Source organism: Bombyx mori, chromosome 4, assembly GCF_030269925.1.
Source record: "Bombyx mori chromosome 4, ASM3026992v2".
Taxonomy (NCBI): Eukaryota; Metazoa; Arthropoda; class Insecta; order Lepidoptera; family Bombycidae; genus Bombyx; species Bombyx mori.
In genome coordinates this window covers 1021046-1035576 of record NC_085110.1, presented here as the reverse complement: position 1 = coordinate 1035576, position 14531 = coordinate 1021046, and the positions used below count along the sequence as shown (strand labels likewise).

General features: G+C 41.3%; 1 protein-coding gene across 1 annotated transcript; it reads right to left on the bottom strand.

The window, feature by feature from the left end:
* Nucleotides 1-1507: 1507 nt before the first annotated feature.
* On the bottom strand, nucleotides 1508-8055 carry LOC101746632 (sodium/potassium-transporting ATPase subunit beta-2). Its single transcript, XM_038010703.2, has 6 exons — nucleotides 7952-8055; nucleotides 6129-6301; nucleotides 4462-4716; nucleotides 3100-3392; nucleotides 2139-2307; nucleotides 1508-1749 (listed from the first exon to the last, which is right to left on the bottom strand). Exons 2-6 carry the CDS (start codon nucleotides 6286-6288, stop codon nucleotides 1646-1648), a joined length of 981 nt encoding a protein of 326 aa, XP_037866631.1. The 5' UTR covers nucleotides 6289-6301; nucleotides 7952-8055; the 3' UTR covers nucleotides 1508-1645.
* Between the last annotated feature and the right edge of the window lie 6476 nt (nucleotides 8056-14531).

Genomic DNA, 14531 nt, shown 5'->3' with positions numbered 1-14531 from the left:
TTCCTTTTTTATTTCACTACATACCTTTAACTACTGTTAGTTTTTCTTTCCTACCTATGCTGATAGCCTTGAGAGGCTATTTCAGCTTCGCCTTAACGTTTGTAGGTGAGCTCACGGGGCTCAAACCGGAGTGTTGCTAACACTGACCCTGGCAAGAGCAGTGCTTCGCAGAATCTACCACCGGATCGGAAACGCGACCCACTGAGAAGATCCGGCGAGAAACTGAGTGGGCTGTGTCTATGAGTTAATTGGCTCGTCGAGCCCTTCGTCGCAAGCGACGGTTACGACCAGGACGGTGACCGGTGCTTGTGGTGCCTAAAAGCACCGTTAATGGATCGGGAGGATCCGTAATGACGTGCTTTGGGCGACGTCGACGGTTTACCATTCGTCTGTTACTAATTTATAATAATATTGACAACTAGGTTTTACAAAAGACTTGGTTTGTGTCAATGCAGAAAAATATTATCAAGAATAGTGAGGGGCTATTCTGTATAAAATCCTATGTCCTATTGTCTACCTCGGATAACTTCCAAATTTCGCGATGATCGATCATCTTGCAAATAACTACGTAGTTCTAGATTTAAAAATTAAAAATGTTTTATTTTAACATAGATGGTCAGTAATATGCTAGAAATTAAAAGCACTTTTTTACTGCCGGATTCAGATTAAAAAAGCCGCTTAGAAGTTCTGGCGAAACAAAAAGCAGACTGTTTTTAAAAAAATCATTATATTGTTTTTTCAATCGCCAAAATTAAACAAACAAATATGGATACAAAACAAAAGTAGCATTTTCAAATTACGCAAGCCAAGAGTGAGCGCCTTTCCACAACCTAAGAATTTTCATTTGTGAAAATCGTGTCGTTGTCGACTAATGACATCGTGTATTAAAAATCAAACACGCAAAAATTATAAACATGCGCAATTGCTTACTTTTTTCTATCTATTCACTGGAAGCCTAAGGGAATATTACAACTAAGTGCGGACAGGTAGGTAAGCTCACAGGTTCAACCTGAGAAAATTTGACAACACTAGTCCTAGCAAGAGCAATGCTTCGTGAATCTATCACCGGGTGGGAGTCGCGACCCACTAAGAAGATCTGGAGAGAAACTCAGTGTCTATGGGAATTGTTTACATTGCTGGTTTTTATTTTATTTCATTGCTCTTGTAGGTAGACGAGCGCACGGCCCACCTGATGGTGAGTGATTGCCGTCGCCCATGTACTTCAGCAATGCCAGGGGCACAGCCAAGCTGCTGCCTACCGCTTAATACTCTCCACAAGCCTCTTGTAAAGAAGGACATGTCATAGCGCTCGGGAAACACCGTGGAGGGGAGCTCATTCCATAGCCGGATGGTACGTGGCAAAAAAAACCGTACTGTGATGTGCGTAAATGCCACCCACCTACTCCGTATTCGAAGCAGTCCAGCTCTCCGGTTTGAATAATGGGAAAGCGTTTAAACAATGCAATTTAGACTTAAAGGCTTACGAGTTTACAATGAAATTAAGTAATTCTGAAAATTAATTACGTTTTACTATTCAATCTCACTCAAATAACAAGTAAGTAAATACAATAAATTTTATTCTCTAATTATTCATATATACGTCTATATACTTCTTTATCTTCTGCGTGTCTGCTGTTTGTACTCTCTACTCGATCAACATCTCGATGTGTACAGAGCCCATGGCTTCAAGTCTCTCATACTTGATGTTGTTCGCCCAGGCACGACATTCAATGTTGATTAACATGCCAGCTGAAATTATGGACACCTGTTACTATAAAGGTTAATGCATTACCCTTTCGCGGTTGGAGGCATATTTGTTAAAGATATTTGTCTATCGAGATTTGGACGTGCTTAATCTTGTCTCATAAAATGGCCGTTTCTGGTATCCATGGATAATTTATAGTTGTTTTTTTTAATACTTTAGGCTTTTGGGCTTGAAAGTCAATAAAATAAATATAAAGTGAATATAAGTGTGTTCATAGTGATTCTTTTTTTTTTTTTATTGCCCTTGTAGGCAGACGTACGGCCCACCTGATAGTGAGTGGTTACCGTCGCCCATGGATTTCAGCAATGCCAGGGGCAGAGTCAAGCCGCTGCCTACCGCTATTCGTAAATACCTGAATAATTATAATACATACTCTTAGGTCTCTGCAAGTGCACAGCTACAAGAGGGCTCAGGTATCCTTCTTGGTTGGTGTAGGGGAAGTAGTATCCCGGGAAGCCTCGGTGAGGTAGGTACTGTATGGGACCAATGTTCTCGCGATCAGCTGGGTTCTCGCCTTGGCAGGAAACCCAAACCATGTTTAGCTGGAAAAATGTATAAATTTAGTGAAGTACTGGCAAATGTTTTGACCTGAGTCAATGGGCCTCGGTCAGATAACAGGGACGCCGTAGCTCATTTTAAATTATCGTACCTAGATTTTCTGCACACAGTAAGTATTGTATTATTGCTTTGCGCTCCAATGAATTAGGATAGCGTTATCTACTTATTAAAATTGATTTTTAGCAAGCACCTTCTACCGAAAACACACAGATGAAGACCGAAGTCTTATGTAATGATTCATTTTTACAATTTAAAAATACGTAGCGATATTTTAAAAAAAAAACCAGCTTACTAAAATCAGAATTAATTTGAATCATTAAAAAAGCAGTGATATTTTATGCCGTGAAGCGCATTAACAATAATTTTAAAAAGCTATGATACGAAATCCTCAGTAATAACCACACTGATCGGCCATATTAAAGGTTTTATTCCTCTGTACCTAACAGGTTAAGGACCGGAGCGATCCCTGTGGGTGGATACTATTACTTTGCCAAAACAACCTACCTGCTTAGAATACCTCTGACCGCAAGTTTTCTACTAATCTAGGCTAGTAACTATAACATATTAAAAGGGGACTATTCGGCAATAGGAGGACTATTCGGCAATATAATTGCGTAATCAAAAAACTAAAAGTAGCTTATTTGAGTAATTGTTGGCAAATGGCAAAAAATCGCAAAAAAAGCCTCGGTCCTTAACTTGTCAAAATACACTAATAATATAGTTTCCTAAACTGTACCCAAGTTTAAGTTTGAGGTTATAGTAAATTTGACACATACGTAGTTCTTATCATACGCCGTCATGTTCCTGATGTGCTCCTTCAAGTCTTCCGGCATGTCTTTGGGTAGATTGTCAGAGCTGTTGTAGAACTTGGGCCTCCAACCGTAGATCTTATTTAGCTTCAGGAAGATGCAGGGTGTCGATTTGTGGTAGCCGAAATAGTTGTCCTGCACGCAAGGTCCCCACGCGCTGATGTCTACATCGCAGACTTTCCCAGCCGGAGGAGGAAGCTTGAAGTCACAGTTGTGGATGTTCTGGCCCGCACCAGCTTTTTTGCCATCGCGCTTGTACGCTGTTGGATTGTAAATTGGAGTTAAAGCCTTTTTTTATGTCATTCGATTTTCAACCGTTTGCTCCAATAGCTGTCCTATTAGTTTAAAATATTTCGCAAAATGCTACAGTTTTTTGTACAGTTATTTACAGTTATTTTTGTACAGTACAGTTATTTGGTAGGCAGCGGCTTGGCTCTGCCCTTGCTGAAGTCCATGGGCAACGGTAACCACTCACCATCAGGTGGGCCGTATGCTCGTCTGCCTACAAAGGCAATAAAAAAAAAAGTCTTTTTTTTTAAATTATTATGGCATTTCAACGAGTAAAACGTTTCGTCTGTCCGTCTGTTGTTAAGTAGTTATCAGTGCCTATAGACTCCGAAAATTAAATTCCGTCATCGAATTTGAGACATGATGGTGAAGTTTTCAATTTGATTGAACGACGACCACCCTCAAAGCCGGTACGCATGATTATTAATTAGCATTTAACGCAGATCAGGATTTACAATAAAACTGGTTCTTCAGGCGCTGCTAAAGTCATTAGTAAGTCAGTCACAAAGAGATCCTTCCACAGGTCCACATTTTTATTTATTTATTGGTTAGATGGATGGACGAGCTCACAGACCACCTGGTGTTAAGTGGTTACTGGAGCCCATAGACATCTACAACGTAAATGCGCCACCCACCTTGAGATATAAGTTCTAAGATCTCAGTATAGTTACAGCGGCTGCCCTACCCTTCAAACCGAAACGCATTACTGCTTCACGGCAGAAATAGGCAGGGGGGTGGTACCTACCCGCACGGACTCACAAAAGGCCCTACCACCAGTTTTTTTAGAAACGTGTGTTTGAAAATTTTCAAACGTGCGTGATTAAAATCCATGATTACGTGTGTAATAATACTAACATTTTGCTTTTGGTATCTAGTAGATGAGGTAAGCATATTACTTTGTGGTGGTAATGAGATTTCTCAATGAGGGTACGACCTAGTTAGAGAATTGAACTAGATGGTACTGATGATACAAGTACTATTCCAAGCGAAATTAAATATAATGGTACGGTTAGAAAAAAAGTATTAATAATTCAAACTCACCAGCTAAGAAGGTGGATAGCTTTTTAACCCAGAACTGTTGGCTACCCGGGTCATTTCCCTTGTACCAGATGACACTGCTGGCGACCTCCGGAGGCGTTGGCCTGAAGCCCAGCCCTGGGTTAGTGCCAATGATGCTCCTCTCGAGCTGCCATTTCGGTTGCCTAGCATCCAAAAGCTGGAGGAACGTCCACATGCAGATAGCGACTAGGATGGCGAGTGCGGAGTAGAAGATAAAATAGAACAATGCTATTTTTGCTGCGAAACAATATAAATATCAATGCATTTCTGCATTTTGGAGTCTGTTTAGAAAATAAATATGTAGTTTTTTTGCTTTTATTCGAGGCTAGTGTTTCTGTTTCTTTAGGAAATAATGATGTTTGAGCAGAAGGTATGGATCTAATTATACGAGCAACTCAGACCACGAAATTATGTCGTATTCTCATCTGAATTGTATGACGTTTGTTCCAACCTTAGTTTAGGAACACATAGCGGCTTCGTGGCAGAATTCGATAGACATTACGTTCTACTACAGGTTGACTATCGCGTTGTGCTGTTATTATAAGAAGATAATACTCCTTCTAATTCTTCGTTACATTTTATACAAATTGTGAGGCAATAGTGTAAATAGTACACTATCGACAGTATCTGAGAGAAATGGACATGGACAGGATGATAAGATAATTGTTGTGTTTTCTTTTATTTTTGTCTGCAGAATGCTTAAATACAAACACAAACAGTCAATCTGAGATTACATTTAAAAACGGCAAAGTAAATCCGGAAAGACTTACAAGATTACTCATAGCTATTTGAATTAAGAGAAACATTACAACGTCTAGTCCGGTTTGAGCCCGCCAGGGTCAGTACAGAGCGCCGCACAGGATGTATAGCAATGATCTCATTGTGCCAATTCAGCGGCCGTCGGGACTTCCGCTCCGGGTTGTATGGTAACTGGGTGTCGCCGGCTACTTGTAATGTCTAAGTCATTTAGAGTTTTAGGGGTAGATTCTGTTATATTTGAAGAAGATCTAATTTAACGATGTGTGGTTCTTTTACGATGGCATTAGTTTATTATGGACGTAATAAATCATTTTACATAGCCTTTAACTAATATCGGCGACATTAATAACATCCTCGTATACTACTAGTTATGAAAACAACGAACACGAATAACGACTCTGAATATTTTCAGAAATCGGTATCAAATGCCTGTGGCCTAATAAGATACCAGATGTAGTCATGGGATTTTTTGGTACACTCGAGGGATCCTTTTTCGTTTTTTCCATTTCTTCTGGGCCTGAGGCCAAACTTCCTACGAGGTGCCCGCGCCTAGGGGGCGTGTGGAGTATGTGGAACTCAACAGCTTGGACTGTCCCTCAGGTCAGAACCTGGCCGGGATAAGGGGATTACCGCGATCAACACTCCAACAACGCGCGATACTCGAGGGATCCTAAGGCAGGTATACTTTTTCTGTCATTTTAGATTTTGTACATGATCTTATCACACACACACACACACACACACAAAGGTCTTTTATGATGTAGACCTGAGCTGCCACAGTGTATCGTATTTCTTGTGTACTTAATTTGTGTCTATTGGCTCCACTAAAAAAACTGACACCAGATGAACCAGCGCATCTGCCGATTTCACCAGTAAAGAAACCTACTCACACCAACTAGATCCTGTTCTTCCACAGAACTGCCTGGTCTTCGGGTTCCAGATGAACCGTTTCACTTTTTGAGATCTGGTTAGAGGTGGTTCCTTCTCCCTGTAGTACATGTTGAATCGCTCTAAGCTCGTCAGGTCGGATGTTCGTTTCTTAACCGTCATTTTTATGCTGGTTCTGCAGAAGAAATTATAGAATGATCAAGTTATGCCATTAAATTGTGAACGCCTGTATCTGCAACGAGCAAAATGAAGGCGTCTTTCATGAAAATCGTTGTTATCGTTTTATAGGCTCTCTTATGAAATAGGGACAGGACAATTAAGCTTAATATAGTTACTAACCCTTGTAACCTCACAACAAGAGAATCGTGGTCGGGCCAAAACAAGACACTTAAAAAAACAAGCCGTAACACCAGTTCCACTATTAGTAAAGTAAAGAAAAGTCAGATAATTAGTGATAGGATAGACCCAGGTTATAATGAATGAATAGTGATTAGAGAAGTTCTGGGTCACATACCCTAATAACGCCCGAACAGACTAACGTCATTTCACCAATTGATGAATTGTATGATTTTTGTATAGGTAATTTTTATTTTTAAATATCTGTCAGGTATCAACGAACCTTTTAATAGCACTGTATGCAGCCGGTAACTGTTTCTTCGAAAAAGCGGCACGGTACGATAAACCCCTAATCGTGGCCCCTCAAACTACATTTCTAATCAGGCGACAGGGCAACGCAAAGCCGCCGTCGTCCTAAGCACGTCCTATTTTAGGCACTTCAAGCACTGGTTCTCTTTCTTATCAATGTGCACAAGAGTTCGATGTGCAACCTAACTGTAGGTACACGACAAAGGGAAGATCTTTCACTGAGTGGGTGATATTGCTCGGTAGACCGACGGTCCGAATGTTGTTGTTTGGAACTTGTGTATATGCAAGCTAATCTTGAGAATGTTGTAAGCTAGATTGAGGGATCTGTCAAATATCTTGTGTTGTATGATGGCTACCCGCCACACTAGCCAATAGACGCATCCCATTGAGTTTCACGCCGCAACTTCTCAACGGGTCGCGATTCCGATCTGGTGGCAGATTCAGCGAAGCACTGTTCTTGCTAGGGCTACTGTTAGCAAGTCCTCCCAGATTGGGCCTCGTGGCTCACTTACTAAACTGCGTAGCTGGAATAACCCCTCAAGGATACCAGCGATTAGGTAGAGAAATGTAGATAATTCACAATTGCGAGTGGAGCGATTTAGTAATATGCTGGTAGTGGTAGGACCTCTTATGAGTTCGCACGGGTAGGTACCACGGCCCTGCCTATTTCTGCCATGAAGCAGTAATGCGTTTCGGTTTGATGTGTGAGGTAGCCGTTGTAACTATACGGAGACCTTAGAACTCATATCTCAAGCTAGGTGGCGGCATTTACGTTGTAGATGTCTATGGTCTGTGTAGGTGGGCTGTGAGCTTGTCCACCAATCCATGCAATAAAAAAAAGGTGGTAATGGATTGTAAATTGTGATATTGGACGGGTTAGAAGTATACTCGAATGACTATTGCAAACTCAACGACGAAATGTTAGCAAGCAAGTGAGGAGATGTTTATGTGAATTGGTTAGAGCTGTAGGAACGTGGCAAGATCTGGATCCACAAATAAGATTTACCCTCTGGACGATTTTAAATTGAACTGGAGCAAAAGATACTTTTACGGTGCTAATTTAAAAAAAATAGCAAATAATGTCGGGCACGTAACTCTAATGTGCAAAGGTACTACTATCATACCATGATTTGTGGTCGGCAAGGCAAATCATAAAAAATAATTCATCACATAAACTCACCTGTGAAATTCGTTAAGAGTAGAGGTCACGCGACTGAGGACGCGTAGAGACTGCGTCCACGCACTACCACCAAATGACGACAATGCAACCACAGGATAATAGGACGGCTTTATGTATTAAATGACATATTTTTTTTTAACATGAACAGTTTTAACAGTGAGTATGAATTTTCAATGTTGTGTTAAAACCGAAACACATAATACAATGGGACAATATTTGCCCCATTTTGAGACCAAGTATACATCTCAATCTCTATTTAAATTATTCCATGCTTTATTGAATTATGGATGAATGAAAAGTAAAGTATATAATATCATAATATCTTGCACTGCACTAAAATTCGCATGTCAAATAGCCAAGCATACGCGCTGCTTTTACCCTAGGCCCCTCAGGCCGACTCGCGGCGTTTGATGATGACGAAAAAGCAGAGTTGCTGGCCGATACATTGCAAACCCAGTGCACGCCCAGCACTCAATCCGTGGACCCTGTTCATGTAGAATTAGTAGACAGTGAGGTAGAACGCAGAGTCTCCTTGCCACCCTCGGATGCGTTACCACCCGTCACCCCGATGGAAGTTAAAGACTTGATCAAAGACCTACGTCCTCGCAAGGCTCCCGGTTCCGACGGTATATCCAACCGCGTTATTAAACTTCTACCCGTCCAACTCATCGTGATGTTGGCATCTATTTTCAATGCCGCTATGGCGAACTGTATCTTTCCCGCGGTGTGGAAAGAAGCGGACGTTATCGGCATACATAAACCCGGTAAACCAAAAAATCATCCGACGAGCTACCGCCCGATTAGCCTCCTCATGTCTCTAGGCAAACTGTATGAGCGTCTGCTCTACAAACGCCTCAGAGACTTCGTCTCATCCAAGGGCATTCTCATCGATGAACAATTCGGATTCCGTACAAATCACTCATGCGTTCAACAGGTGCACCGCCTCACGGAGCACATCCTTGTGGGGCTTAATCGACCAAAACCGTTATACACGGGAGCTCTCTTCTTCGACGTCGCAAAAGCGTTCGACAAAGTCTGGCACAACGGTTTGATTTTCAAACTATTCAACATGGGTGTCCCGGATAGTCTCGTGCTCATCATACGGGACTTCTTGTCGAACCGCTCTTTTCGATATCGAGTCGAGGGAACCCGCTCCTCCCCACGACCTCTCACAGCTGGAGTCCCGCAAGGCTCTGTCCTTTCACCCCTCCTATTTAGCTTATTCGTTAACGATATTCCCCGGTCGCCGCCGACCCATTTAGCTTTATTCGCCGACGACACGACTGTTTACTATTCCAGTAGAAACAAGTTCCTAATCGCGAAGAAGCTTCAGAGCGCAGCCCTAGCCCTAGGACAGTGGTTCCGAAAATGGCGCATAGACATCAACCCAGCGAAAAGTACTGCGGTGCTATTTCAGAGGGGAAGCTCCACACGGATTTCCTCCCGTATTAGGAGGAGGAATCTCACACCCCCGATTACTCTCTTTAGTCAATCCATACCCTGGGCCAGGAAGGTCAAGTACCTGGGCGTTACCCTGGATGCATCGATGACATTCCGCCCGCATATAAAATCAGTCCGTGACCGTGCCGCGTTTATTCTCGGTAGACTCTACCCCATGATCTGTAAGCGGAGTAAAATGTCCCTTCGGAACAAGGTGACACTTTACAAAACTTGCATAAGGCCCGTCATGACTTACGCGAGTGTGGTGTTCGCTCACGCGGCCCGCACACACATAGACACCCTCCAATCCCTACAATCCCGCTTTTGCAGGTTAGCTGTCGGGGCTCCGTGGTTCGTGAGGAACGTCGACCTACACGACGACCTGGGCCTCGAATCAATTCGGAAATACATGAAGTCAGCGTCGGAACGATACTTCGATAAGGCTATACGTCATGATAATCGCCTTATCGTAGCCGCCGCTGACTACTCCCCGAATCCTGATCATGCAGGAGCCAGTCACCGTCGACGCCCTAGACACGTCCTTACGGATCCATCAGATCCAATAACCTTTGCACTAGACGCCTTCAGCTCTAGGAGCAGGCTTAGGGACCTCGGTAACCGTACTCGTCGAACTCGACAAAGAGTTCGCCGTGCAACCTAACCCATGAATCAGCTCGCTGAGTTTCTCGCCGGATCTTCTCAGCGGGTCGCGATTCCGATCCGGTAGTAGATTCATTCGCGAAGCAGCTACTCTTGAGTTGTTAGGTCTCCTTCGGAGGCGCTCGGGTAGCTGTTAGCAAATCCCACCCCTCCTGGCTGAGCCTTTGCTCGCCCACCTGTCCTGGTGAAACTGGAAAGGCCTCCGGGCCACCAGTAATCCTTCAATCATAAAAAAAAAAAAATAAAAAAAAAAAAAAAAAACGCGCTGCTTTTAACTTATGTAATAACTCATTTTCACTATGCTTAGCGAATAAATGATTTCTTTCTTTCTTCTTCTTTCTTTCTTTCTACATATCAACTGACTTTATAAAGGCACCAAGTACATATCTTTGCCAGAAGCCGAACCCGAGGTAATCGTTCTTAGCAATCGCGATTCAGCGTATTCGCGAATTACTTAAGCTACTATCACAATAACAATACTCGGCTCCTTGAGATGCTACTTTCTTACTTTCTTTATTTATTTTTATTATCCTTGTAGGTAACGAGCGTACGCTCCACTTGATGGTAAGTGGTTACCGTCACCCATAGACGTCAGCAATACCAAGGGCAGAGCCAACGTGCTGCCTACCGTTACCGTGCTTTGTATTTAGTTCTATCCCTAAGTCCCTAAGTGTAGTATCCCATTCACTTATCATTCCCGTCCATCTCCCGTACTTAAAAACTGATGGCAGAGCGCATCGTAAGCCCACACGGGTAGGTATCAGCATACTGCTCGTTTCTGCCGCAAAGTACTCACGAGGTCTGGTTTTGATACTGAGACATTCGTTTCACAATGCAATGGAGACTTTGAAATCTCGTCTCACGGGGTGACAGCACCTACACGTCTATCAAATTCAATAATCAGAATCAGGACTGCGAGGTCGTTTACCAGCCGATGCGACATGATAAAAGGAACAAGTCGCTTACGATGGCCTCCTGTCAACAAATTTGTCCAAATTGAAGGAATAGTTAAGCTACGACCAGACTAGTTAGTTTTGTTGTGTTGAAGCTTCTTGTTCACATGTTACATGAGATCGTCCATAGTCGCCCCCTCATAGGCGCAATCCTGACATTCATCATAATTACTTTACTTTGTTCTTAAACTTATTGAACATAGGGAGTTGAACAAGCGCATTTATTTCGCGCTGGTCAGAGTAGTTTTTACCTGTCGCGAAAGGCAAATATTTTGTACTGGAACCTGATGGGTATTGGTAGCCACTACGATTCTGCTGACATCAGCCGTGAAGCAGTCATTCGGTTTGAAGAGTGAGAAGACATCAATCAACACAATTATCTATTAATGTATTGCGTAGACGGGAGAAGTTTTCTGTTACGGTCCACCTATTGTAAAATGGTTATCAGAGCCCAAAGACATCACCTTGAGACATGAGGTCGAATTCTGAATCGCACTGTACAATTGGCCTAACTTTCAAACCGGAATGCCAGACTATTTCGCGATAGAAGCAAAAATGGAAAAAAATTAAGTCTTTCGAGGTGGATAATATCATCATGTTATCAAATCATGTTTTTGCGTCTGTGGACTTCGGTAATCAGTAACAGATAGGAGCCATACAGAAAAAAATAATATCGGGGGTTATTATATTATCGCTTCAAAGGTAATATCGTAAAAAAATGGATATGTTGCGCCAAATCCATATAAATGGGCAATAACATGGGTTAAGGGCAAACAAGACTCTATTTTCAGTTGCCGAAAAACCATTTTTAAATGCCTCAGTAAAATCGACAGATGCTTTCAGTCCACTATAGCAATACGACACGATTAAGACCGACTGCTGTTTGATTACCATTGTTTCGTTTGAACCTCATTATTATAAGGAACCCTCTAAAAATCCGAGTCACAAGAGGCTGTGTTGAAGGCTTACGAGTCAACGTGATGTCACGGCTTCCTAAGTCCAGTGACATAACAAAATAGCGAGATTACCCATCGACCGGACGAGATCATTGTCTTGAATTGCGTCTCCTACTAATGAACTGTCGTCGATTTACTCAACGAGATTGCCGTAGTTACAAATTACGTCTTTGCTTCATAAATACGTGAATTTTGTCATCGTTTAATATTCTTTCTTTTTTATCAAATTCCTTGTTTCTAGCCAAGGATAATTTACTATCATTTACATCATTATTGTTATTAAGTATTGTTAGTCATTTTCTTAGCCAGGTTCTTGAGTGATTTCAAAAATGTATATACTGAATTGATTGTTCTATCGTAATCTTCGTAATCCGAAGTCCGCAATTTTAATTGTATACCAAATACTCTTTACTTCGGACCAAGAAAATATAATTGTTTAATTCCTACTACAATTTTTTTAATTACCATATCACATATTGAATTGTACTAATAAACTAGATCATATAAAATGTTCTGTTAATCGTATCTGTTCTAAGCCTATTAGTCTATAATCTATGATTGTATCACTAAGCTGACACGTAGCCCACTGAGTTTCTCGCTGGATCTTCTCAGTAGGTCGCGTTTCCGATCCGGTGGTAGATTCTGCGAAGCACTGTTCTTGCTAGGGCCAGTGTTAGCAATACGCTTCCGGTTTGAGCCTCCAGAGCTCACCTACACGCTAAGGTAAAGCTGAAATATAAGGCGATATAAGGCGATTTCTACCTATGCTGATAAAGAAAGCTGACACACTCGTATGTTAGAACAAATGGTAGGGGTTCTGACGGCCTCGGCGCTTCGCTTCAGTTGATTTATGTAGTGTTCAGAGAATATACGAACCAGACAGAGTCGGGACGGGGTCGGCTGTTCTGACTAATCTGATTGAAATGTACATATTCTAACTATAATATATAACGGCCGTCTGGTGTAGTGGTAAGTGACATGGTCACTACACGAGAGGTTCGCGGGTTCGAATCCATCCAAGGGAGGATATTTGTATGATAAATATAAAATGTCTTTTCCAGAGCTATGGATGTATATTAGATATATGTATGTGTAAAATAAAAATCTTACATTTATTTCCGTTATCTGGTACCTGTAACACAAGTTCTTTACGAACTTAGCACGGGGCCAGTTAACGTGGCGTGATTGTTAGTAAATATTTATTATTATTGTTATTATTATTCAAATATCATTCAAAATGTCATATCTATAGATATGCGAGGAATAAGGATTTATTTGTTGTATTCAGCAGGTAGACCTGAATGAGCTTTTGCGTGTGTTATATGTGTAAAATAGTTAAAAGTTCGGCACCTAGTGTTGTGAGAGCTTTACAATTCGATCGATACCTTAGTTCACAGTCGGACCAATTTCAATTTTTTTGTTAAACGCTTGTACATTTATGATTTGTGCACTATTGTCTACTAATTATATCGTCTTTATTCCTATCATTGTGAACTAGGAAACGTTTTATCTGCAAAAGAAATAGTTTTTGGATATACGTTTCTCTAACAATACAGATTATATATTTCATCATAAATATTTAATTTCTGTAAACCATAAAAAAATATCCGAATTGGTCAAATCCAAGCTGTCGCCCTAGGCTAAAGCCTAGATTAAAATCTATTCAGCGTGGTAATTGCGCAACTGCCACGATACCACAAAATATCGTTTAGTTTTCAGTTTTTCACTGGTGGTGGGACCTCTTGGGAGTCCGCACGGGTACCACCACCCCGCCTATTTCCGCCGTGAAGCAGTAATGCGTTTCGGTTCGAAGGGTGGGGTAGCGTTGTAACTGTACTGAGACCTTAGAACTTATATCTCGAGGTGGGTGGTGCATTTACGTTGTATATGTCTATGGACTCCAGTCACCACTTAACACCAGGTGGGCTGTGAGTTCGTCCACCCATCTCAGTAATAAAAAAAAAAAGTTTTTCTCTGTACGTTTTGTTTTCATAGTTGAGCATTTTTCTTGTGTTCAATCTGTTTGATTTGCTTTGATAATAGACTCGTTGATATTTGTTACTACACTTTACCTGAAATCACGTATGCTACAAGCTTTCAATTAGTGATACATTAGCGTACTTTTGTTTCTCAACATAATATGTGTTCTGATGTACTATGAGGTGGGTACCATTATTCTGCCCATTTTTGCCCAATTGCATTTCGGTTTGAATGATGAGATACAGGTGTAATAATAGAATTTGAAATTTGTACCTCATCTCTAATGTAATTTACATTGCGATGTTCTTTGCTTAAATGGCCGCTATCACATCAAGGGAGACCTGGGCTTATCTGTGGAAGATGAACATTACAAAACAATTCATTTATCGTGTGAACGGTGCCTGAAAGATGATTAATTTTAATTTATACGGAAGCTCGTATTAAAAATGTGGTTTTCTTCAAAACATGATAAATCGATCTTGTTTAAACTTGTTTAAGCATTAAATATACATTTTGAATTATAAAAAGGTCTGTCTGTTTGTTGATTTTGGAATTAATTTAAAGTTTTAACCGTAATATAATCGTTGGTAG